General features: G+C 43.8%; 1 protein-coding gene across 1 annotated transcript in view; it reads left to right on the top strand.

The window, feature by feature from the left end:
* The first annotated feature begins 377 nt into the window (after positions 1 to 377).
* LOC142660225 (polycystin-1-like protein 2) overlaps positions 378 to 25,865 on the top strand; it is a 35,396-nt gene continuing 9,908 nt past the window's right edge. Inside the window, exons 1-18 of the mRNA XM_075836809.1 lie at positions 378 to 528; positions 659 to 723; positions 3,312 to 3,369; positions 3,494 to 3,555; positions 4,497 to 4,559; positions 6,205 to 6,372; positions 11,242 to 11,360; positions 11,647 to 11,770; positions 13,693 to 13,821; positions 14,865 to 15,072; positions 16,558 to 16,739; positions 17,908 to 18,138; positions 22,656 to 22,757; positions 23,249 to 23,427; positions 23,655 to 23,801; positions 24,876 to 25,075; positions 25,169 to 25,377; positions 25,550 to 25,691. Of these exons, the coding sequence (XP_075692924.1) occupies positions 378 to 528; positions 659 to 723; positions 3,312 to 3,369; positions 3,494 to 3,555; positions 4,497 to 4,559; positions 6,205 to 6,372; positions 11,242 to 11,360; positions 11,647 to 11,770; positions 13,693 to 13,821; positions 14,865 to 15,072; positions 16,558 to 16,739; positions 17,908 to 18,138; positions 22,656 to 22,757; positions 23,249 to 23,427; positions 23,655 to 23,801; positions 24,876 to 25,075; positions 25,169 to 25,377; positions 25,550 to 25,691 (2,539 nt within the window). The remainder of the gene's footprint in view (positions 529 to 658; positions 724 to 3,311; positions 3,370 to 3,493; positions 3,556 to 4,496; positions 4,560 to 6,204; positions 6,373 to 11,241; positions 11,361 to 11,646; positions 11,771 to 13,692; positions 13,822 to 14,864; positions 15,073 to 16,557; positions 16,740 to 17,907; positions 18,139 to 22,655; positions 22,758 to 23,248; positions 23,428 to 23,654; positions 23,802 to 24,875; positions 25,076 to 25,168; positions 25,378 to 25,549; positions 25,692 to 25,865) is intronic.

The raw sequence follows: 25,865 nt of genomic DNA, 5'->3' as shown, positions 1-25,865 counted from the left end.
AGAGAGATCAGGGGAAATAGTAGGTAGTTACATTTTTTCCTGCACCGTGTCCATATGGTTTAGTGGGAATATATACACTGTATAATGTTGCACGTCGGTTGTGTCTGTGTAGCGGTTCTCATATCTGCAGCTGCCCATAGACATTTGGATTTGGCGTCAATCTAAATGTGATTGAGGCGAGGAAGACCTCGACGCTGGGGAATACAAGGATCAGACTGCTTGGATTTTTCCAGCCCGGCGCCAGGAAGATCTTCAGCTGCTCACTTTCGTTACTTACTAGTCATGCTATAAAATCACACAACTATATATCATTTTTTTTTAGAGGAGAGGATATTTGTGAACACTAAAAGCCATTCATTTAATTTATAAAATGGCAAATGGTTGTCACCAGGTTGTGCTTTTCATCAACAGCTGACGATCCCAAACCTAAAGACATCTTGCTGCGGATCCTATGTCCGGTTCTAAAACCTAATGCTGAGATACGGTCTGTCTCGTGTCTACAACAAAATGGCTTCATCTGCCAGACAGGTAACATCACGATGATATTGTTCAGGTTTCCTCCATAGACAGTAAGACGTGTGTTACAAGCTTTGCCATCTTTGTTTTCTGCCTTTAAGTTTAGATGGAGTTGTCATTACCGTTCTTTCTTTTGCTAAAGGGTCACGTTGTAACATGGAAAGACACCAGGAGGTCACAAGGTCTACAGGACGAAGACATGTAAAAGTGAGTAATGTTACTTTTTGTATACATTCACAAAATATGTTGACTTGTTTAGTTTATGCCCCTATGTACCTGCAAAAAGGTTGTTTTTCAATCAACAGTATTTGACAATATATCTATTGAAAGCAGCAGGGTAAGCATTATTTACACCAGGGCCAAAATTTGCCTAGTGGAAGTACAAACGAGATTACTTTTATTTTTTTCTACTTTAAAGGGGTTGTCCAGCCACGGGATCATTTTTCATACTGATGACCTATCCACAGGCTAGGTCATCAGTACATGATCGGCGCGGCTCCGACACCCGCACCCCACACTGATCAGCTGCCTCCAGGCACCGGATGTTACGTAGGGTATGCAGTGTTCGGTGCCGGAAGTAGAAGACTTCGACTACTGCATAGCGGCCGTGCTGCAAAACGGCAACTCTGCTCCTATGCACTTGAATTGGAGCAGAGCTGTAGTACTGCAGCTCAGCCACTATACTGTGACCAGAGCCATTTGCTTCCGGCCCAGACATTCGTTGCCCAGTGCAGCTGATCGGTGCGGGGTGCGGGTGTCGGACCCCTACTGATCATATACTGATGACATATCCTGCGGAAAGGTAATCAGTATGAAAAATGGTCCTGTAGCCGGACAACCCCTTCAAGGCTACATGCACACGACCGTTGTTTTTGTCAGTGTGCTATATGTTTTTTTTAATGCATAGTACACTGACCCATTCATTTCTATGGCCCCATGCACACTACCGTTTTTCACAGATCCATGTGGGGGCCCGGGGACAGGGCCGCAAAACTCAAAGCAGGTCCTATTCCTGTCTGTGTATGCAGCTCGGTCTCGTCCATTTAATTCTCTGGCGATGCGAAAACCACGGACGGCGCACGGTTTGCAGGTCTGTTGTTTACAAGCCGCAAACTACAAACAGTCGAGTGCATGTAGCCTAAGGCTATGTATATTTACACGTGCTGTTTTTGCAGCAGTTTTTGCCACAGTGTTTTATTTACTAATAAAAAAAAAAGCATAAAAAATTGTGGCAAACAAACTCCGAACGTGTGCGAAATCGGCCTGTGAAAAATGTCCGCTTTTCACGTCAGATTCGTTTATAGACTTGAGTCTATAGAGGGATCCGTGAAATCAGACAAAAATAGGACACGTCCTATTTTTTTTCACTGGCCATTAAAACAATGACCGTGTGAACAGCTCCATAGAAATACATGCAGCTCTGTGATGGCCGTAAAAAAAAAAACGTCCGTCACACGGACTATTTATACGTTTGTCCTAATAATCCCTAATAGAAAGGCAAACACTAGTCATGGAAGGCAGTGCTGATAGCGGCAGCAGTTGGGTCACCTACCTTCCCGCTTAGCTTAGTTACACATAGGTTACGTTTTGTATGGTAGCGGCGCTATATTCTCCTCTGCTAAAGAAAGAAGTAGAAAGACTTGAATATACATGGCTTCTAGGTTGGCAGCAATTTGTAAACCTTCAGGCCCAACCAGTGTAAATATTGCCAGTGGCAGAATATTTATGGGATTTTACAGTACTAAAACAAATATAAAGAAAAATGTTGCGTAAGGGTATGTTCACACTGATTTTTTTGCAGGCAGATTTTGACCTGCCTGCACTTTCTTTGCTGCGGTTTTCACAACGTTTTTCGGCCGCAGTCATTGAGCGCCGCATGCAAACAATGTTTTCTCTGCCTCCTATTGATTTCAATGGGAGGTCAGAGACGGATCTCGGTTTTTTTTCACGCTTGCGGTAAAAAAACATTTCCGCCTCCCATTAAAACCAATGGGAGGCGATTTTGGCCATTTTTTTTACACGGTTTCCCCATCAAAAACAGTGCCAAAAAAACTGCGTGAACGAGGCCTTATAGAAGTGAAAAAATAATAAGAAAAATATAGATTTATAGAATGCACAAACCACTGCTGCCTTTCCTTTAGAGCTGGGCAATTGTCCGCAGCCATTGAGCTCCACAGGCAAATAACGCCGTGAAAAACGCTTTCTCCGCCTCCCATTGATGAGGTGAGAGACAGAGACGCGGGAAGAAAGAGCATGTCGCTTTTTTTCCCGCAAGTGGCTTTTTTCCGCTTTCTGACGCGTTTTCCCCGTCAAAAACAGCGCCAAAAAACTCTGTGTAAACTGAGCTTAATGATAATATTAAACTTTTTTAAAATGACACGATCAGCAGATCAATGAGCAGTTTGCCCGATAATTGGCCAGTGTAAAAGGGCCTTTAGGATCAGAGTCTGCAGCAGCAGGATGTAAAAAGTCTAGTAAGATAAAGCAATCTGCAGCCTGCGCCTCTGTCCGTGGACAGGGACCTTTTTCTTTTTTAGGACAATCTCCATGTTTTCATACATCACTGAAAATTCTGCCGCAACCCACATGGCACTTTCCTGGGCTTCAGTCCTTTGTTCTTCAGAAGTGAACTAGACGGAGGTGTGGGAATTTCAATGGGACTTATGTTTTCCAATTTTACTGATCATAAATGACCCCTTAGGGCTCTTCTGCCATAACATTCAGTAATGAAAGAAGTACGGACTGACGTAAAATGTTCCATGTGTAAAAAGGCTTCTCTCTTTCCTGCTCGTTAGAGTCAGAGCTTTGCCAGAAGAAGAAAGAGATCAGTGGAGTCTAATGAGGATGCTCCGGGTAAGACTTCTCTCTAGTCCCTGCTGTAGATATTACCCACAGACCTGTTTTCCTTTGCATCTTGGTTAATGAAAGACTAGAAAACCACAGTGACAAACTATGATATGTCTCTTCTTTCTTTTAGATCTTTTGGACATGGCGCTTCAACTATCCAATACCACAACTATGGGAGGACACAATGTAACTGTACGTATCACACATTACTACTTATTATTTACGGGAAGGTGTCCAGGCCATAGAAGTGTGCTGCAAAAGATAGGACATGTCCTATCTTTTGCATTTTACGGGCCGTGCTCCTATACTTTGTATGGGAGCACAGGTCGAGAATGCGGGCAGCTGTCGGCAGCCGGCCGTGCCCGCAATCACCGCCCGTGATTACGCGTATGGCCATGTACATGAGGCCTTAGGCCCCATGCACACAACCGTATATTCATCCATCCGTAAATACTGGCCGTAAATACGAATCCATAGTCATCCGCAACCGATCCGCATGGACGGAATGATATCCGCTAATACGGTCTGTAGTACATCCGTATATACGGATCCACAAAAAAGAAGAAAGCCACAAATGATGTGTAGCATCTGCAAACCTGGCTTCACCTAGCAACACGTCCGTAATTATAGAAGCGCCCATAGACCTCTATTGGGAGTCCGTGTTGTAGTTACGAACAAGAATAGGACATGTTCTATATTTTACGGATCGTTTCTACAGAACAGACACACATCCGTAAAAATAAGGAAAGGTGTCCGCAGCCCATAGAAATGAATAGGGCCGTAATTACGGATGAAAAATACGGTGGTGTGCATGGGGCCTCACTCTGCTTTGTCCAGTGTATATAGATACAGGATTAAAACAGCAAATTAAATAAATACTTGTCTCGTTCTACAACTCTGACTTTATCCACAAGCACAATGCTTTCTAGCTCAGTTTGCAAACAAGTTACTGTCAGAACATTATAGTTAGTATAACTGGGGTTATATAGCATTGAAACCAGATGTTGCATTTTATTGATAGTCATGGTTACAAATGTATACGTAATATGGTTGTTGCATTTATCCCAGAGTTTACCTTTTTTTGTTACTAATGTTGCAGAATATAATTTGATATTTCTGTTCTCACGATGCAGGACATTCTCATACGTCTCAATTCTTTGATGCAAGACGAAGAGGAGCCAAATAAAACTCAACTGGTGATATGATCACACCTACAGCTAACCCCATATAATATCCCTTGCCAACATATGCCTCTTCACCAATAAATTATACAATGCTGTAGATTAATGAGTATTTGATATGCCAGTGTTTGCCAGGGTAGAGTGTGAACCAATAGTCAGGGGGTTGCCTCGTACTTTAAATAGTGAGCCACCTTTGGGCTGACTTTAAAGAACTTTTATTATAAAACATGGACTGTCAGGTTCCCATTGCTTGCAGACGGCTGGTAGATAACAAGGCAAGTGTGTAGTTAAAAGATAACTAAACGTTTGACAAACTTCTGACATGTCAGAAGTTTTGATTGGTGGGGGTCTGAGCACCGAGTCCCCCACCAATTGCTAAAACGAAGCGGCAGAAGCGCTTGTTCGTTTCTGTTCGGCTTTCTCCGGAAAGGCGATGTATCGGAGTACGGGCTCATAGACTTTCTATTGAGTCCGTAGTCCGATACATTGATTTCCGGAAAAAGCCGAACAGACACGAAGCGGCTGAGCGCTCACACGAGCGCTTCTGCCGCTTCGTTTTAGTGATTGGTGGGTGTCACCCGTGCACTGATCCCCACCAATCTCAACTTCTGACGTGCACTTTGACTTGTAGGAAGTTTGTCATATGTTTAGTTACCCTTTAAGCATTTACTACAGCCCTATCAGAACACTCCCATAGCTATAGAGAGTAATAACAATAATAACATTATAATAAGGAATTTATATTTATGTAATTCATTAAAGGGGTTATCTGGGCCTTTTAATTAAAAGCTCATCCAATTCTCTGGAGCCCCCCTCCGGTCAGAGGGGCAGCAGCACTCCGGCCGCTTCATTGTTTATCCTGACACAGCACCATAAATATAGTGTGGCTGTACCTGGTACTGCATCTCAGTCCAGTTCGCTTGAATAGAACTGAGCTACATTACCAAGCAGAACCACAACATAATACAATAATATAAACAATGAAGCGGCCAAGGTGCTCAATCATTATGCAGACCGGATTGGGTCCCAAGATTTGTACTCCCGCCGCACATACATTGATGGCCTATCCTGAAGACCCCAGAAAACCCATTTAATATTAAAATAGTCTCCAAAGTTGTGTTTTTGTTTTATGGACAGAAAATGACTGCTTTTATTACATGCAAACTTGACCTATAAGCAACATGATTTTTAGCAATCCTATGATTTTTCCATACTCTACGGATTTTCTGAATGTAGAATGATTGATCATTGGTAAAGGCCTTTTTACACGGGCAAATGAGCGTTCATATAAACGCTCATTCCTGGTCATTGCCCTGTGTAAACCACAGCAAACACTCATTTATCGGCTGATACTCTCGTTTATGCAGCTGAAAATATTATCGTTGTCAGCAGGGAGATGTGCTGACAACATTATGGTAATGCATGAGGATGAGCGATCGTAGTAATGATCGCTCGTCCCCATATATTACCGATCATAGCTCCTTATGAAATGTGCAAACGAGTACCAATCAACAAGTTGTCTTGTTGATTGGCGCTCGTTGTTACGGTCAAAATTGGCCGGTGTAAAAGGCCCCTAAATTGGGTGGGATGATTGGGCTACGAAAAACTGCCCATGTAGTACCTCAATCCCGCAGCTGACGGTCTCTTTATCTGTCCACAGGTAGACACACTTTCTCTGATAAATCAATTAAGTGACAGGTTGCAGTACCAAGACCTCAATTCCTCAACTTTGTTTGCAAATCTCAGCAATGTCGTGTACTATGGCATCAATAGCGTCTTACAGTCGGTACAGTCATCTTGTTCTAAAATCACCTGGACTTCATCAGAGGTAGATTATAATATTTATGTCCATAATATACCTTGTTCTCGTCCTCTTTCTTCCATTTTCTTTGTTTGCATTTGATATGGCAAAAAGCCTAGTGATATTGTCCGAACAAGAGAATTCTGGTCCCTGTTTTCTGGTCCATCGACATGAATGGGAGACGTGTCAGAAGAAAGATTTTTGTGCATAAAGGTCGACTTTCATTTTCAAAGTGAATCTCCACCTTTAATTATTTTGTCGTTTTTAGGTAAAAAAAAATCTGTGCTGATTTCTTATTCTATCTTTATAGCAGTCAGAGTTTTGTTTTTCTGATACAATGCCCAACCCTCTACATCAGGGGTCTCAAGCACGCGGCCCGTGGGCCGCATGCGGCCCCTGGGGCTGTCATCTGCGGCCCGCGAGACACAGAGCCGCTAGTATCGGCTCTGCTCCTAGACTCTGGAATTCCCTGACATCGCTGTCCACATATGAACAGCGATGTCTGGGGCTTCCCCAGAGCCGGAGTCCCGAGCAGAGCGCTGGTGTCGGCTCTGCTCCGGGACTCTGTGGAATTCCCTGACATCGCTGCCCATATATGGACAGTGTGTCAGGGTTTTGCCCAGAGCGGAGCAGAGCGCTGGTGTCGGCTCTGCTCCTGGACTCTGTGGAATTCCCTGACATCGCTGTCCACATATGAACAGCGATGTCTGGGGCTTCCCCAGAGCCGGAGTCCCGAGCAGAGCGTTGGTGTCGGCTCTGCTCCGGGACTCTGTGGAATTCCCTGACATCGCTGCCCATATATGGACAGTGTGTCAGGGTCTTGCCCAGAGCGGAGCAGAGCGCTGGTGTCGGCTCTGCTCCTGGACTCTATGGAATTCCCTGACATCGCTGTCCACATATGAACAGCGATGTCTGGGGCTTCCCCAGAGCCGGAGTCCCGAGCAGAGCGTTGGTGTCGTCTCTGCTCCGGGACTCTGTGGAATTCCCTGACATCGCTGCCCATATATGGACAGTGTGTCAGGGTCTTGCCCAGAGCGGAGCAGAGCGCTGGTGTCGGCTCTGCTCCTGGACTCTGTGGAATTCCCTGACATCGCTGTCCATATATGAACAGCGATGTCTGGGGCTTCCCCAGAGCCGGAGTCCCGAGCAGAGCGTTGGTGTCGGCTCTGCTCCGGGACTCTGTGGAATTCCCTGACATCGCTGCCCATATATGGACAGTGTGTCAGGGTCTTGCCCAGAGCGGAGCAGAGCACTGGTGTCGGCTCTGCTCCTGGACTCTGTGGAATTCCCTGACATCGCTGTCCACATATGAACAGCGATGTCTGGGGCTTCCCCAGAGCCGGAGTCCCGAGCAGAGCGTTGGTGTCGGCTCTGCTCCGGGACTCTGTGGAATTCCCTGACATCGCTGCCCATATATGGACAGTGTGTCAGGGTCTTGCCCAGAGCGGAGCAGAGCGCTGGTGTCGGCTCTGCTCCTGGACTCTGTGGAATTCCCTGACATCGCGAGTCCACATATGAACAGCGATGTCTGGGTCTTCCCCAGAGCCGGAGTCCCGAGCAGAGCGCTGGTGTCGGCTCTGCTCCGGGACTCTGTGGAATTCCCTGACATCGCTGCCCATATATGGACAATGTGTCAGGGTATTCCCCAGAGCGTAGTCCCGGGCAGAGCGCTATTATCGGCTCTGCTCCGGGACTCTGGGAAAGCCTCTGACATCGCTGTCCATACATCGACAATGATGTCAGGGGCTTCCCCAGAGCAGGAGTCCCAGTGATGTCAGGAGCACAGCTGGAGTCCCAGGAAGAGCCTACTAGCGCTCTTCCTGGGACTCCAGCTCTGGGCAAGCCCCTGACATCACTGGGGCAGCCTCTACAGAGGGCACTGGGGCAGCCTCTGCAGAGGGCACTGGGGCCGCCTCTACAGAGGGCACTGGGGCAGCCTCTACAGAGGGCACTGGGGCAGCCTCTACAGAGGGCACTGGGGCAGCCTTTACAGAGGGCACTGGGGCAGCCTCTACAGAGGGCACTGGGGCAGCCTCTACAGAGGGCACTTTGGCAGCCTCTACAGAGGGCACTGTGGCAGCCTCTACAGAGGGCACTTTGGCGTTATCTACAAGTGGGTGTGTGACAGTATCTGAAGAGGACACTGGCATTATCTAGGGGTGTGTTGCATTATCTACAGAGGGCACTGTGGCCTTATCTACAGAGGGCACTGTGGCCTTATCTACAGAGGGCACTGTGGCCTTATCTACAGAGGGCACTGTGGCCTTATCTACAGAGGGCACTGTGGCCTTATCTAGGGGTGTGTTTCATTATCCACAGAGGGCACTGCGGCAGCATCCACAGAGGGCACTGCGGCAGCATCCACAGAGGGCACTGCGGCACTATCTAAAAAGGGGCTGCCCAATCTTGACATGTGTGCTAACTGAGCCGCCGGACTGCATTTAGCGACACTTAAACTGGAAAGCTGGATTGTTGAAATAAGCACGTGGAGAAATATCTCAAATTTTAAACCTAGCGCTATTATTATAGTAATGTAGTATTATTATTCTAGTAATATAGTGTTATAGTAGTTCAAATAACTAATTGATTAACAATAATTTTGTATTGTATCAAATTTGAAAGTAATGCGGCCCGTCAACTTCCCATTTTTTCTATATGCGGCCCACTTACCCGGCCGAGTTTGAGACCCCTGCTCTACATGGATTTAAAAGATAACATGCTGGCTGCCTGCAGTCACCACCAGAGGGAGCATACTTTGTTATTATTGAATTTAATGTAAAACAGTACGCAGTAAGCTCCTAAATTCCCCCTAGTGGTGGCTACAGGCAGCCAGCATGTTATCTTTTAACCCCTTCCCGATATTTGCCGTAACTGTACGCCAAAACTGGACAGGTGAAGTATGGAGTGGGCTCACGGGCTGAGCCCGCTCCATACTCAGCGAGTGTCGGCTGTAACATACAGCCGACACTTCACCGTTACAGCTTAGATCGGAGAGAACTCTGATCCCAGCCTTTTAACCACTTAGATAAAATAAATTAAAGGCTATTTATTTATTTTTTTAAATAACAGTGTATCAGTGTGTTTGGTGCAACTTTATAATGTACTTTTTATTAAAAATTATTTTTACTCTTTGAGATACAGCTGCTTTGTATCCTGTATACAGAGCAGCTGTATCTAATCCTGTATCCGTCTGGTTAGCGGGACTGACGGGTTCAGTGACAGCGGGTCCTGCACCTGTTATCGATCACATCTAAGTAATGAACATAGATGTGATCGGTAACAGCTCTGTCCTGCGTGTCAGAGACACGCAGGACCCGCTGACACTGAACCCGTCAGTCCCGCAGACCTGACGATAAAGGTATCAGCGCACGATACAGCTGCTATGTACCCAGGATTCAAAGCAGCTGTATCTCAAAAAGTAAAAATAATTTTTAAGAAAAAGTAATTAGAAAGTTGCACCAAACACACCACACTGTTTTATTTAGAAAAAAAAATGTTTTCAAAGGTGTTCATAGTCTTTAAATATTATTGGCATCGCCGCATCCATAAATGTCTGAACTATTAAAATATAACATTATTTATCTCGCATGGTGAACACTGTAAAAAAAAACAAAAAAAACCTGGCAGAACAATTTTTTGGTCACTTTACTTCCTAAATAAAATGAAATAAAAAGTGATCGAAAAGTTGCATGTACATCAAAATATACCAATAAAAACTACAACTGGCCCAGCAAACAAAAAACCCTCACACCGCTCCATCGACTAAAAAATAAAAAAAGTTATGGCTCTCAGAATATGGCGACACAACAAATTTTTTTGAACAAATATTTTTTTCCATGTGAACGTTTTTTCCATCATAAAAATAAAAAACGTAATCATATTGACCAGCGGAATAAAGTTAACACGATGGAGAAATTGCCGTTTTTTTCCAATACAACAAACAAATATATATATATTTTTTTCCGTTTTCCAGTACCTTGGATTGTACAATAAAAGGTGTTATTAAAAATGACAACTCGTCTTACAAAAAACAAGCTCTCATACGGCTATGTCGATGGAAAAATAAAAATTGTATGACTTATGGAAGGCGGGGAAAAACCGAAAATTGGCTACGACAAGGGGTAAAACCTATGTCTGTAACGGTGAAGTGTCGGCTGTATGTTACAGCCGACACTCGCTGAGTATGGAGCGGATTTGGAGCTCTGTATCAGAAAATCTGAGCTCCAACTGCTATAAAGATATATTAAAGGTTTTCCAGATAGTAAAAATTGATGGCCTATCCCCAGGATAGGCCATCAATAGCTGATGGGTAGGTTGAAAATAGCTTTATTAGCAATAGCTAATAGCAATAGCTGATGGGTAGGGATACGACTCCCGGGACCCCCGTCGATCAGCTGTTTTGAAGGGGATGCAGTGCTCGTACGAGCGCTGCTTCCCCTTCATTTCTTCTTGCTCACTGTGAATCCTCGACATGGATGTAGTGGCGATTCACAGGTATTGCAGCCTATTCTCTCATTCACTTCGATGGGAGAAGAAGGCTTCATTACCTGTGAATCGCCGCTAAATTCTGATCGGCAGGGGTCCCAGGAGTCTGACCCCGACCCATCAGCCATTGATGACCTATCCTGGGGATAGGCCATCAATTTTTACTGGCTGGAAAACCCCTTTAAGAAATAAATCAGACCAAAATGTTAATCCTATTTAGATAAAATGTTGTTCAAGGGTGAACATTTCCTGTTAGAGTGTAAAAGTAATGTTATCGAAGGTCCTACAGGGACCATGTAAGAATATAGTCCATGATATCCCATGCAAACTCTACTTACAACAAGCATATATGTGAAACCTTCAAATATGTCGACATCTTGTTAGCTGACCCTTTTTATTTCCTGTTCCCAGAGACAGACCTTGACCAACTCTGCTCTTAGTGTCAGTGATGACCTTCAATTGTCCACACTCTCGAATCTTAATCAGCAGGTGTTATTGCAGATGCCAATGTATTCAGCGCTTACGAGCAGGTGAGTCCCTATACACTCTCAATTCCTGGGTAGTTATATCCTCTGCATAAATGGAACATTTGGCCGATAATCTGGCATATTGGATTATCAGACAGACATAGATAAATTATTAGTTTTAACAGTAGTAATCCAATCAGACTCTGCCGGTTCTATGGCGGACTTTTGGAATTACTAGACTATCAGATGCCAGATAAAAGTAAATTTATTGCAACTCACCTTGCTCAGTCTGATGTACTGGGTTTTAGACTCTGAGATTAAATCAACTTGAACCCGTTCTCTCCTTCAGTGTGAATACATCGGATATTAATAAGAATTCCCTGTCCTGTTCTAATCCAATGGCAGAAATAGTATTCCCATCTCAAACTTCCCTGCGTTCAGTGCTTCAGTCTCTTCCATCTGTTCAGGTTCAGGTAAGAACATTGTTTCTTGTATTAATGTATTAGCCAGTTTCGCAAAAGCTCCGGAAGTATTTAAAGGGGTTTGCCCATCAGGGACATTTATAGCATATCCACAGGATATGCCATAAATGTCAAATAGATGCGGGTCCCACCACCTGCACCCATCTCTAGAACGGGGGCCACCTAAACCCTGTTCTACCTTTCTCGGTTCAGCGAGCTTCGCTGTTTTCGTTATTTCCGACCATGTAATCAGGAAGTGGCCCAGGAGGCAGCGGGAACCGAAAAAGTTAGAACGGGGTTTAAGGGTCCCCGTTCTAGGAATAGGTTCGGGTCCCAGAGGTGGGACCTGCATCTATCTGACATTTATCCTGTGGATATGCCATAAATGTCCCTGATGGGCAAACCCCTTTAATGGATTTTTATCAGATGGGGATGTTCTGTTATATATGTCTTCTTGGCTTTTTAGAGAGTGTGCTTGTTTTTAAGATTTACCATGGGGACTCTTGGATGTATAGTTACGAAGATAGAGAAGACTCATACACCTCAAGCTCCAGACATGGAAGAAACCCTCTAATGATATCTTAGTATTACCGGTATATTTTTGCAGACAACATCGTATTGCAAAATATTTCTTGGATGAGTTTCTAATTGTCTTAAAGGGCTAGTCCTATACTTTAAGAAATTAATCTGGCTGCAGGATATGTTATAAAATAAAAAACAAACCATACTCACCGGTTAAATTCCCCATTTCTTCAGTGCCGGTGCTCCAGTAGTCTAAGTTTATTTTCCTGCCGCTATATTATGCTTTACATCCACTTGACCGCTTCAGCAAATTACTGGCCTCATGCCGTATAATGTCACTGATGCCACTGATTGGCTGCCACAGTCATGTGAACGTCGCTGCTAGAAAATAAAGACCGACGGGACCATCGGAGCATCGTCGCTGAAACGACAGGGTTTTAACAGGTGAGTATAGTTGTTTTTTTTTATAACATATCCAGCGGCGACATTTATTTCCTAAAGTCTTGGACAATTCCTTTTAAAGAGCATTTACACCTGGAATCAACCCCTAGAGTGGTTGCCATATTTTCAAGACATCTGAATGCCAGATCTGCCAAGCAATGCAGCGACATAGAGGCTGTAAGTATCAGGGTATGTTCACACGAGATCATTACGTCCATAATTGACGGACGTATTTCAGTCGCAAGTACCGGACCGAACATAGTGCAGGGAGCCGGGCTCCTAGCATCATAGTTATGTACAACGCTAGGAGTCCCTGCCTCGCTGCCGGACAACTGTCCCGTACTGAAAACATGATTACAGTAAGGGACAGTTGTCCGGCAGCGAGGCAGGGACTCCTAGCGTCATATATAAGTATGATGCTAGGGGCCCGGCTCCCTGCAGTGTGTGCGGTCCGGTACTTGCTGCCGAAATACGTCCGTCAATTACGGACGTAATGACCTCGTGTGAACATACCCTCAATGTCCGGCAGATCTATACTACCAGGATGCTGGAAAAATAGGTGAGGACCTTAAAAGGCGCGATAACGGCTGCCATTTACTATTTGCATGTGTAGGGTTTGATGCAATTTGGCAGTCATTTACTGCAAGAAAATGCATGAAAAAACCCAACCACCAACTTGCCGCAAAAACACGCCAAAACGTAACAAAACCTGCACATGTGAATACAGCACTAAAGATACCAACAATCTGCTGCCCATCGATCACCTTGTAGGCTGTATAGAGGTTTACTGGATAACTGCAAAAACAGAAGGTTTCTAATGTATATGATGTATTGAAATGTCTGCAGAAATGATCTTCTAGAGATATAGATAATTCTCGTTACTGATGATAAATAATGGGATGGTCAGAATAAGACTCTCTCTTTGTCAGAAATTATCGTTTCACGCTTCAACCATTTCTTTTTTCCTACAGATGAAGAGTTTCTTTCAGAACCCGTTTAATATGAACTCATCTTTTAATATCAGTGGAACTGTGGCCGGTCTGACAGTCCTGAGTGAAAAACAAGAACTTTCAATTCACAACTTGTCAGACAATTTCCAGGTAGGTCAAGTTACCCCAACGTCTAATCTTTTCCTACTAGTTCCTTCAGTAACAGTTTAGGCTGAGAATTCCTCACCGAATATATGCAACAAAGTACAGCGCAATTCATGTAAAAGGGGTTCTCAAAACCCCATTCATATGTAGCGGATTTTAATGAAATATTATGTTGCGGATTCGCCACAGATGTTCTCCACGGATTTCACCCATATGCAGATGTTGCCTCGGATTTTCAGCTGATTATTTCTGTGTTTTTCCTTTGTCCTGTTTTCTTCAGGTTTTCAATCTTACACATAAGTTCACATAAGTTTTCGGTCTATACTGCGGCAAAAAAAAGTGCAAACAGTGACATGCAACAAATTCGCAATAAAATATGCAAATATACGCCTGCTTATAGCAGTCGTAGGTTTTGTTTTTCTGACTGTCAGAGAGTTCAAAATGCATCAAATTTATTAGGAATCATCAAAATGTAATAAATTTGGCACATATTACTCTCCTTTACTTAGGCTGGCGTAAGATACGCCAATCTTAGTAAATGTGGGTCTCTGTTATAAAGTATCCCTCCAGTACACACCACTCAGGAGACCTTTTGTTGGCTGAACCAATATGAGGCTGGGTTCACACGACCATGTTACGTCCGTAATGTACGGAACGTATTTCGGCCGGAAGACCCGGACCGAACACACTGCAGGAGGCCGGGCTCCTAGCATCATAGTGATGTAAGACGCTAGGAGTCCCTGCCTCTGCGTGGAACTACTGTCCCGTACTGAAAACATGATTACAGTACGGGACAGTTGTCCCGCAGCGAGGCAGGGACTCCTAGCATCGTACATCACTATGATGCTAGGAGCCCGGCTCCCTGCACTGTGTTCGGTCCGGGTCTTCCGGCCGAAATACGTTCCGTACATTACGGACGTAACATGCTCGTGTGAACCCAGCCTAAGTAAAAATACAACAATAATATCTCAGTTGGGTCATGTTTGAACTTTCAGTAATTTAATTTCATTCTTGTTTTTAACTTGATAATAACATTCTTTTGGTGACAGATATTTCTCTCCCGTACTTCAAGCCCTGGCAGTCAACCGACGCCGGTCCAGACTTCTGCAGATGAAGCTTTGCAATTATCTTTGAAGGTCACCCCTCCGGAAAGCACCTTGGTTATTATCGCCTCTGTCGCTCATGGCGTTCAACTGGAGTTATACCATGGATTAAAAGTGGTCTCGAAAGCACAAATAACAAAGCGAAGCATCCTGGGTATGAATGACTTCAAGCATATAATTAACCCTTTCCAACAAAATGACGGTCCAGGTACGTCATGGTGCGGTGGGTGATGTATGGAGTGGGCCCTCTCCATACGCTCCTGGTGTCAGCTGTGTATTACAGCTGACACCCTGGACTAAAAGACATGAACAGCCGATCGTGCTGTGTCTGGCCGTTTAACCACTTAAATGTCACAGTCAATAGCGACCGCGTCATTTAAGCTGTTAGAAAGAAGGGGCGGCAACCCATCGGCCTCTCTGTGGCGCGATTGCGGGGTTCGGATGGTTGTCATTGAAATTAGTATTGAAGTGTATTGCAGTAGCGATCTGACGATCGCTGGTTCAAGTCCCCTAGAGGGACTAATAAAAACGCCAAAATTGCTGGTTTTTGATCACCTTCGCTCCCTAAATTTTTTTTAACAAAAGTGAACAAAAAGTCACATGTACCCCAAAATAGTACCAATAAAAGTTACAGCTCTTCCCGCAAAAAATATGCCCTCACACCGCTGAATCGACAAAAAAGTTATGGCTCTAAGAATCTAGCGACGCAAAACTATTTTATTTTTTAACAAATAGTTTTTTATTTATTAAAGTGGTTAAATATTAAAAATGTCAGTTTCCCAGTACATTTCATGGTACATGGTAAACTACAACTTGTTCCGCTAAAAACAAGCCATCGTATGGCTATGTCGGTGAAATGATAAAAAAGTTATGGCTTTTGGAAGACGGGAGAGGAAAAACTAAAATGAAAAAACGACAATTGTCTGTGGCGCGAAAGGGTTAAAATTATATTTTTAAACTTCCAAAATGTATCTAAACAAAATAGTGAGTTTATATAGGTATCGATATAGGGAATTTCACATCCACAGCACGAGATATATGACAAGATAGGTCATCATAACAAAATGTAAGAAATGACGTCATGATGCGTGTCCTTAAAGCGACCCTCCGGTCTCAGGACAAAATTATAAATGTGATGGGATATATGGAATAATATTCCCTGGTGCCCTCCACCTGTGTCCCTCTGCTGTGGATTTTACCATTTTAGGGTCCCCTTTGTGTTGTCTCAAAAAGGCCACGCGCTTCGCAGGCTGAGTCTAAGACACTCAATCTGTTCACGGATTGGACAGAACTGCTCACATGAACAGCCGTGGCCAATCCGAGAACAGTGGGAGTGTCTCAGACTCGTAGTCTAAGAAGCGCTGCAGCCATTTGGGACAGCACGGATGGGAGAGGTCCCTAAAATGGCAGATCCACAACATAGGGGCACAGCTGGAGGGCACCAGGTAATATTACTCCGTATACCCCATCATATTTAAAATGTTGTCCCAGGACCAGAGGGTCGCTTCGTAAAATTATCAACTAGACCAAAGACGCAAAAAAAAAAAGGACTTAGATGTTAAAGAAAATACTAAAGAAATATTAATTAAAACACGGTTTATTTTCCTTTGATAGTAACATAGAATGACTTTTCCTCCAGATTCCTACACGTGGATTTTGACCCCGGATATGATCTTAGACCCGAGGGCTCTTCAGGTATTTTTGTTGTCCCCATCAAACACCTATGGAATACGGAATCTGCAGCTCACTGTCTCCACATTCACTGCACAATGTGCATTCTGGAATCCAAATCTTCTGGACTGGAGCTCTGACGGCTGCATGGTAATTACCAGAATGGACAAAATGAATACCACAAACTGAAAATGATGTAAAGTACGCTAGAAAAATAAAGCAACATGCAGAATATAATATTTAGGAGGAAATTATACACCAGTAAATGTAGTCTCTGTTCACAATGGCGTTTTGTATGTTGGTATATGGGCCATAAGGACTTGTAATATCATGTATACCACGGGACTTCTATATACAGTCCTGATGCCTATTGTGCTTAGTTTGCAAGAATTTGATATCTTAGTCCAGAGAAATGTCCCTATATTAGTATTGACCAAGTTAAAGTGTAGCTAAACTTTTGACAAACTTCGGACATGTCAGAAGTTTGGATTGGTGGGGGTCCGAGCACTGAGACCCCCACCAATCGCTAGAACGAAGCAGATGAAGCACTCGTGTGTGGCTATTTGCGGAAATAAATGTATCGGTGTACGGACTCAATAGAAAGTCTATGACCCCGTACTCCGATACATCGGCTTTCCGGAAAAAGCTGAACAGACACGAAGCGGCTGAGCGCTCACACGAGACCTTCAGCTGCTTAGTTCTAGCGATTGGTGGGGGTCTCAGTGCTCGGACCCCCACCAATCAAAATTTCTGACATGTCAGAAGTTTTTCAAGCATTTATCTACACTTTAACAACTATCCCTTTCTAGTAATGACAATTTGATACTGTATAACGACTTGTTCATACCGTGCAGTTTTGTTTCTGTTTTCGTATGCCTTTTATGTTCGCCAAAAGCAGGAAAAGTGGAAAGTTTAGGCTGGATGCACACACAGTGTCTTGCTTCGCTTTTCGTGGCGTATTCACTGGTGTTTTTCACTGAGGGTTTTTCGTTTTTTTTAAAGAAAAAGCGGTTTAAAAAGCCAGACAAAAACCCTGTGTGAACGAGACCTTATTCTTTTACTCGGTTTAGGATAAACTCCCAGTTTTGGCTATAAAACAATTAATGCAAAACTGGAACAAAATTACACTGTGTGAACAAGACCTAATGGTTTCATAATGGACAATGTAATGCTGAATAGTGCCCGTGAATGGCAGAGATACCCACCGGGCTACGACGACTCTTTAGAAATTATTCTGTACCGCTTGTAACTCTCAAGGGCTTTGAACAGTTTGCAAGTTTGATGGATGATTTCATCTCTGTGTATCTCTTGTGTACAGGTTGGGCCTCAGACTAACGTAACGATGGTGCAGTGCCTGTGTAATCACTTGTCATTCTTTGGTTCATCATTCCTGGTGCTGCCAGTGCAGATTGATGTCACCCGAACGGCAGAGTATTTCTCTCGTATCTCGGAGAATCCAATTATTGTTGTCTTAGTGGCATGCTTTTACTTCTGCTACATCCTCACTGTCCTATGGGCAAGACGTATGGACCTAAGGGAACAGATGCAGGTAATTGAAATAAAAAGATGCTAAGTGTTCTGCATAGCTACTTTACACTATTAGGCTGGGTTCACACGAGCATGTTACGTCCGTAAAGGTCGGAACGTATTTCGGCCGCAAGTCCCGGGCCGAACACACTGCAGGGAGCTGGGCTCCTAGCATCATAGTTATGTACAATGCTAGGAGTCCCTGCCTCTCCGTGGAACTACTGTCCCGTACTGAAAACATGATTACAGTACGGGACAGTTGTCCCACAGCGAGGCAGGGACTTCTAGCATCGTACATAACTATGATGCTAGGAGCCCGGCTCCCTGCAGTGTGTTCGCTCCGGGACTTGCGGCCGAAATACGTTCCGTCCATTACAGACGTAACATGCTCGTGTGAACCCAGGCTTAGGCCTCACGCACACTTCCGTTGGCCGTCGTGCAGCCTTTAATGACGGTTCCGTGAATCACGGACCGCACGTGGATGGCTATCCGTTATTTCACGGACCAAATCAATGAAAAGGCTGAGACTGCCCCGGCAAAAACGGACAGGATTAGGACCTGTCTTATTTTTGACGGATCGGCCACATGGTTGCGTTAAATCAATGGAAGTGTGCATGGTCCCATTGAAATGAATGTGTCGGGGTGCTAGCAGTTAAAAAAATCTGATAGCACCCTGACGAAAATAACTGAAGTGGGGATGAGGCCTTAGGAGGCTATGCCCTTGCCATGACAAGCATCATCCATTTCAGAGCTGCCATTACATTTTGCTTTGGTCTTATTTTGATATTCTTAAAACCTACTAATAGAGCTGAAGATCATGGCTGTAGTGTTTATTTGTACTATTCCTGCCATGAACGTGTGTATAGAAATGGGAAGCTGCTGGCCATGCGCTGTACAACTCTTTTGTGCTGATATGACATGAGTTACCAACATCTGTGAAAATCACATGATGAAAAATGTCCTTCCAATGGTGCAACCCTTCCTTTTCTATAACAAAAAAGAGAAAGATCTGACTCTTGCTTTGCCATCAATAGGACAAGTACAAAAGCCAAGTAAGGGTCTGTTCACACGGTGTGGTCAAATTGCAGGTAATTGCCACAATTAGGTCCACACGGGTCGGATTTGCTGCGGATAATTCTGCAGCAAATCTGAACAAGAATCTGTAGCATTTACTGCGTTTTGGTGCAGATTCGCGCACAGATTTCTATTTGCAGGAAAATAAAAGTATACTCACATTACCAAACCCTTGGCACTTCTATGAAGATGGTTCCCCACCGGACTCAGGTTCTCCGGGCTAGCTATGACGTGCAGGGTGTGATTGGCTGCAGTGGTCATGTGCCGAGACGACATGTCATCACTGGAGGCCGATAAACACAAACCGGCGGGGTACCAGGGAGCGCCATGGGATTGGTTAGGTGAGTATACTTTTTATTTTTTAAATAAAATCCGCACTAGCAGATTTTGCTGCAGACCCGCAGCAAAATCTGCAGCACTAGGATTAGATTGCACTCGATTCACCAGGCTGCAGTTATGACGTACCGACGCATATGACCGGTGCAGGCTATATGTGAAAAATAAATGAACAACTTATACTTCTTCTTCCTCTTTTATCCACTCCTGGCTTTGGCTCCAAAATCTGCAACAAATACGCGCGAAGTGTGAATCCAGCCTAAGGCCGGATTCACACGAGCAGCGGCGTTTTGTGCGCGCAAAAGGTACTTAACAGCTCCGTGTGTCAGCAGCGTATGATGCGTGGCTGCGTGATTTTCACGCAGCCGCCATCATTATGACACTCTGTATGTTTTCATTCATAGTTTTTACTGCTGTTGCGCAAATCACGCGCGTCCCACGGAAGTGCTTCCGTGTGCTGCGCGTGATTTTCACACACACATTGACTTCATGCGCGAACAACGCACAAATATAGGACACACGCTGCGTAAAAATCACTGACTGAACGGCCCCATAGACTAACATAGGTCCGTGCGAGGCGCATGAAAATCACACCCGTTGCACGGACGTATATCACGTTCGTCTGAATAAGCCCTTAAACACTGTTTACTATTTTTTTTTCGTAATGAAGCTTTTTTTGTACTAGCTGTGAGATACCTTGGCAAATCCACAGTAAATCCAGAATAAGGCGTCATTCACACTTGTGTGTTTGATCTGTATTTTGCATCTGTTTTTTAAAGCCAAAACCAGGAGTGGGTCCTAAACACAGCTAGGCTACTTAATCATGCTAAAAAATTTCCGCAATTTAAGAGTGGGGTTACCCCTTTCACATGCATTGGATGCAGATATGATGAGGATTTCAGCACGGAATCCTTCAGCGTGCCTCTTAGTTTTCTGACACGTCTGCTGGACCGATTCTACGCTATCTGGGCCCCATGTTGTTGTTGCGATTTATCAACTCCTGTCATTGTATGTGCAGTCATCGCAACTTTTATATTTCCCTAACTTAAATTTTTCCCATTTTCCTCCCCCTGCTTTTAGTCCTTCCTATAACTTTGTTTTATGCGAATATATTTGCTTCACAATTTCATTGGTTATTGTTTTTTACTACAACGCTGGAATTAGTCACATGTGGGACGGAAGGGCTCTATGGCCCCTGCACATGTAGCAGATTTGTTGCGGATTTTCGGACAGATTTGTGGGCTGGAAATCCACAGCAGAAGACCAGTGGATGAGAGTTAAGCTATTTTTTGGTGAAACTGTAATGAAACAGAAAAAGATAAATAATATGTGTGTGTGTATACATATATACAGTGAAGGAAATAAGTATTTGATCCCTTGTTGATTTTGTAAGTTTGCCCACTGTCAAAGACATGAACAGTCTAGAATTTTTAGGCTAGGTTAATTTTACCAGTGAGAGATAGATTATATAAAAAAAAAAAAAGAAAATCACATAGTTAAAATTATATATATTTATTTGCATTGTGCACAGAGAAATAAGTATTTGATCCCTTTGGCAAACAAGACTTAATACTTCGTGGCAAAACCCTTGTTGGCAAGCACAGCAGTCAGACGTTTTTTGTAGTTGATGATGAAGTTTGCACACATGTTAGATGGAATTTTGGCCCACTCCTCTTTGCAGATCATCTGTAAATCGTTAAGATTTCGAGGCTGTCGCTTGGCAACTCGGATCTTCAGCTCCCTCCATAAGTTTTCGATGGGATTAAGGTCTGGAGACTGGCTAGGCCACTCCATGACCTTAATGTGCTTCTTTTTGAGCCACTCCTTTGTTGCCTTGGCTGTATGTTTCGGGTCATTGTCATGCTGGAAGACCCAGCCACGAGCCATTTTTAATGTCCTGGTGGAGGGAAGGAGGTTGTCACTCAGGATTTGACGGTACATGGCTCCATCCATTCTCCCATTGATGCGGTGAAGTAGTCCTGTGCCCTTAGCAGAGAAACACCCCTAAAACATAATGTTTCCACCTCCATGCTTGACAGTGGGGACGGTGTTCTTTGGGTCATAGGCAGCATTTCTCTTCCTCCAAACACGGCGAGTTAAGTTAATGCCAAAGAGCTCAATTTTAGTCTCATCTGACCACAGCACCTTCTCCCAATCACTCTCAGAATCATCCAGATGTTCATTTGCAAACTTCAGACGGGCCTGTACATGTGCCTTCTTGAGCAGTGGGACCTTGCGGGCACTGCAGGATTTTAATCCATTACGGCGTAATGTGTTACCAATGGTTTTCTTGGTGACTGTGGTCCCAGCTGCCTTGAGATCATTAACAAGTTCCCCCGTGTAGTTTTCGGCTGAGCTCTCACCTTCCTCAGGATCAAGGATACCCCACGAGGTGAGATTTTGCATGGAGCCCCAGATCGATGTCGATTGACAGTCATTTTGTATGTCTTCCATTTTCTTACTATTGCACCAACAGTTGTCTCCTTCTCACCCAGCGTCTTACTTATGGTTTTGTAGCCCATTCCAGCCTTGTGCAGGTCTATGATCTTGTCCCTGACATCCTTAGAAAGCTCTTTGGTCTTGCCCATGTTGTAGAGGTTAGAGTCAGACTGATTCATTGAGTCTGTGGACAGGAGTCTTTTATACAGGTGACCATGTAAGACAGCTGTCTTTAATGCAGGCACCAAGTTGATTTGGAGCGTGTAACTGGTCTGGAGGAGGCTGAACTCTTAATGGTTGGTAGGGGATCAAATACTTATTTCTCTGTGCACAATGCAAATAAATATATATCATTTTGACTATGTGATTTTCTGTTTTTTTTTAATATAATCTATCTCTCACTGGTAAAAAAAAATTCTAGACTGTTCATGACTTTGACAGTGGGCAAACTTACAAAAATCAGCAAGGGATCAAATACTTATTTCCTTCACTGTATATGTATGTATGTATATATACACATATATATGTTGTTTTCTAGATGCTATGTGTCCCTTGAGGTCCTGGTTATTTCTAGAGTAAATTATCCTTTTTAGTTCAGAACACATATAGGGAGGTTTGTTTTCTTTATTGATAGTTTATGTCCTAATAACTTTATTTATTTTTATTTTTGTATATTTTTTTTAACCTCAGAATCGGGTGATTGTGCCTCGTGATAGTGATCCTTGTGGATTATACCGATATCTCATTACTGTGTGTACTGGACACAGGAGGGGGGCAGGTACCAGCGCCAAGGTAGGAGAACTTCAATTGGTTCTCCGGGACTTTTATGTCGATGGTCAACCCTTTAGGATGTCAACAATATCCAATCAGTGGCGGTCTGACTCCCATCATCCCCACCGATTAACTGTTAACTGTCTCCCCCACCGTGGCCTTTTCATAGTTTACCAGACACAGTCCCATACACTTTCGTAGCGGCTGTGCCTGAGATTGCAGTTCTGGTCCCGTTCAAGTGATTAAGAGCAGACTGTAGAGAACTGCAATCCCAGGCACATCCACTACAGAAGTGTGCGGTGCTGTGCCTGGCAATCTATGAAGAGGCCATATTTGGCCCCTTCCAACAGCTGATTGGTGGGGGTACCCAGAGTCGGATCCCCACTGATCTGATACTGATGACTTATCTTAAGGATAGGCCATCAATATAAAGGTGCTGGAGAACCCCTTTAAATATAATATATATTAACTATATTGTGCCCTGATAGTGACACATTCTCCGTTGTGTACAGGTGTGGTTGTCCCTTTGTGGCTCAGAAGATCAGTTTGGTCCCATCCTGCTCTCGGACATGAGAAATCAGGTGTTTAGAAGTGGCAATGTCGATGTCTTTATTTTGTCTCTGCCATTTCCTTTAGGTGAATTGAAAAGCATCACACTCAATCATGATGGCACAGGCCCTCACAAAAGTTGGTAAGTTGACAATATAATAGCATACACGAGTCTCGTGCTACAGAGTGATAAAAACTGGTGCAAAGGAAAAGTGGAGGAGTAGGGAGCCCACCTTTCAATTTTTAGAGGCCCTTTGGACAATGAAATCAGCATGGGCCATGGACGGCTACTCCACTTTTCGTTTGCACCAGTTTTCATAAATCTCCCCCTATATTTGTTATGTTTTAAGCTCTTATTTCATGTCATAGGTATGTAGCCCAGGTTACTGTCCAGGATGTCCAGCTGAAAATGTTTTGGCATTTTCTGTGTAACACATGGCTGTCCCAACCACCCAGAGGACAGTCTCTGAGCAAGACATTTAAGGTTGCCAATAACCAAGAGCTAAGGAGTTTTAGGTAACCACATGCCGATGTTTCTGCTAAAACAATTATTGATATTGTTTTTTTGTTTTACTATTGTATTTTAAAAATGTTCAATGAAATACATTGAACTTAAAGGGGTTATCTGTATTAGAAATACCATTTTCAATTACCCTTTTAAGGAGTTCATGGGGGGGGGCTGGGTCTCTCCTCTCGAATAAGCAGAGGAGAGATGCGCTACAAAGAGCACCTTTCTCTTTGGAGGACCCACCACGTCCGTGTATTAAACGAGCAGCCTGTTGATTTTAATGGAAAATGTGTAATGCTTAATTTTTCCTGTGGTGGCACTGCAGGGGAATTAAACTTTGCTTTCAGGTTCCCGCATGGATCAGAGCTGATCATTGGAGGTCCATACAGGACGCTCTGTGACCAGCTGATCTTCAGGGGACCCTTCTATCAATAAGGGATAATCCAAAGCAGACAATCCCTTTAAAAGTCTTTAACGAGCGTTATAAATATTATAGCACATGTTGTGGATTCTCTCCCTTCTGGGTGCCATCTTGACCACAGTGGATCAGAGTTAAAGAGGTATTGCCAGTCTCCCATTGAAGTGAATGGGAGAAGAAGGCTGCAATACCTGTGAATCGCTGATACATGTGTCGAAGATTCACGGTGAGCAAGTAGAAATCAAGGGGAAGCAGCGCTCGTACGAGAGCTGCACCCCTTCAAAACAGCTGATCGGCTGGGGTCTGACTCCCGGGACCCCCGCCGATCAGCTATTGATGGCCTATCCTGAGGATAGGCTATCAATTCTTTGGGACTGGAAAACCCCTTTAATCTTTTTTTACATCCCATTACTGTTCCTGACCCAAAACGTGTGCCAAAATGAATAACTTAGGGCTCCTAGAACCAAGAACAACGTCCACATGTGCTCATTACCCGTTACCCTTTGTATGTCTCCTCCTCTGCCCCCTTTTCTTCCTCAATTGGTACTTTGGATAATGATTCTTGTTATGCAAAAATAAGTAGATATACTGCTGGGAGTTTGAACAACTTGCGTAGGATTTTTGGACTACACATTCACATTGTGTTTCTATTCTGTCTTGCAAGGAATATTTTCTTGAAAAAAACTTTAAGGGGCCTGCGTGATGAACACATCTGGATTTCCATCCTCAATCACCCAGCCCGTAGTGTCTTTACACGTGTTCAGAGAGTGTCCTGTTGTATGTGTCTTCTCCTCTGTACAATTGTCATCAACCTCATGTTCTGGGAACTTCCTCAAACCACTTATCCGGTGCTCATTAGTGTTGGTGAGTGACTTTGCTGTAATTCCCACAATCTTCAATTGTATTTCATCTATAAACTTAAGATCTGCATCCTGGTCCTTAATATTTATTTTTCAGGCAGTTTTATCCTGACATGGAAAGACATTATGATCGCCTTTGAAAGCGCAATTCTCATGTTTCCTATCAATCTACTCATCATCTTTATCTTTCGAAACACTCAACCCAAGGAAACTAAATGCACAAAGACCAAAATTAAGAAAGGCAAAGAAGTTCCCAATGATAAAAAGAGTCAACCCTGCCAGTTAAGCTTCAACACTGTTCTAGAGGTAAGAGAATACAAGAACACAGTCGAGCGTTGCCCTACTGGTGGTTGGTAGTAAACTTTTCTTCTAAGAACTAGAGTTCAGATTGGATATACTACTTTTTATTTGCAAATTCTTGAAATTTCCATAGTATTATTTTGTTCCTTTTTTTTTTTCTGCTTCCTTCTTTTGCTAGAGCCTATCAGGGGTAGTGCAGACTCTGAGCCAAACTTCTCGGAACAAACTAGAAGTGGATCTGGATCAAGAATCAAATAAAAATATTACTGTACTCCTGCAGATCATCTCACTCCTTTTGCAAAAACAGCTAACACCCGGACGTAAGTACACCACCTCCTTTGTAACTTTTATTGCCATGTTGGACATTAAAGGGGTTTTCCAGTCCCTAAATATTGATGGCCTATCCTCAGGACAGGTCATCAAAAGCGGATTGCTCGGGGTCCAACTCCCGGGACCCCCGCTGACCAGCTGTTTCGAAGGGGGTGCAGCGCTCG

The sequence above is a fragment of the Rhinoderma darwinii genome, chromosome 9 (assembly GCF_050947455.1).
Source record: "Rhinoderma darwinii isolate aRhiDar2 chromosome 9, aRhiDar2.hap1, whole genome shotgun sequence".
Classification (NCBI taxonomy): Eukaryota; Metazoa; Chordata; class Amphibia; order Anura; family Rhinodermatidae; genus Rhinoderma; species Rhinoderma darwinii.
Note: the sequence above shows the minus strand (reverse complement) of the source record. Positions and strands in the feature narration are given on the sequence as shown.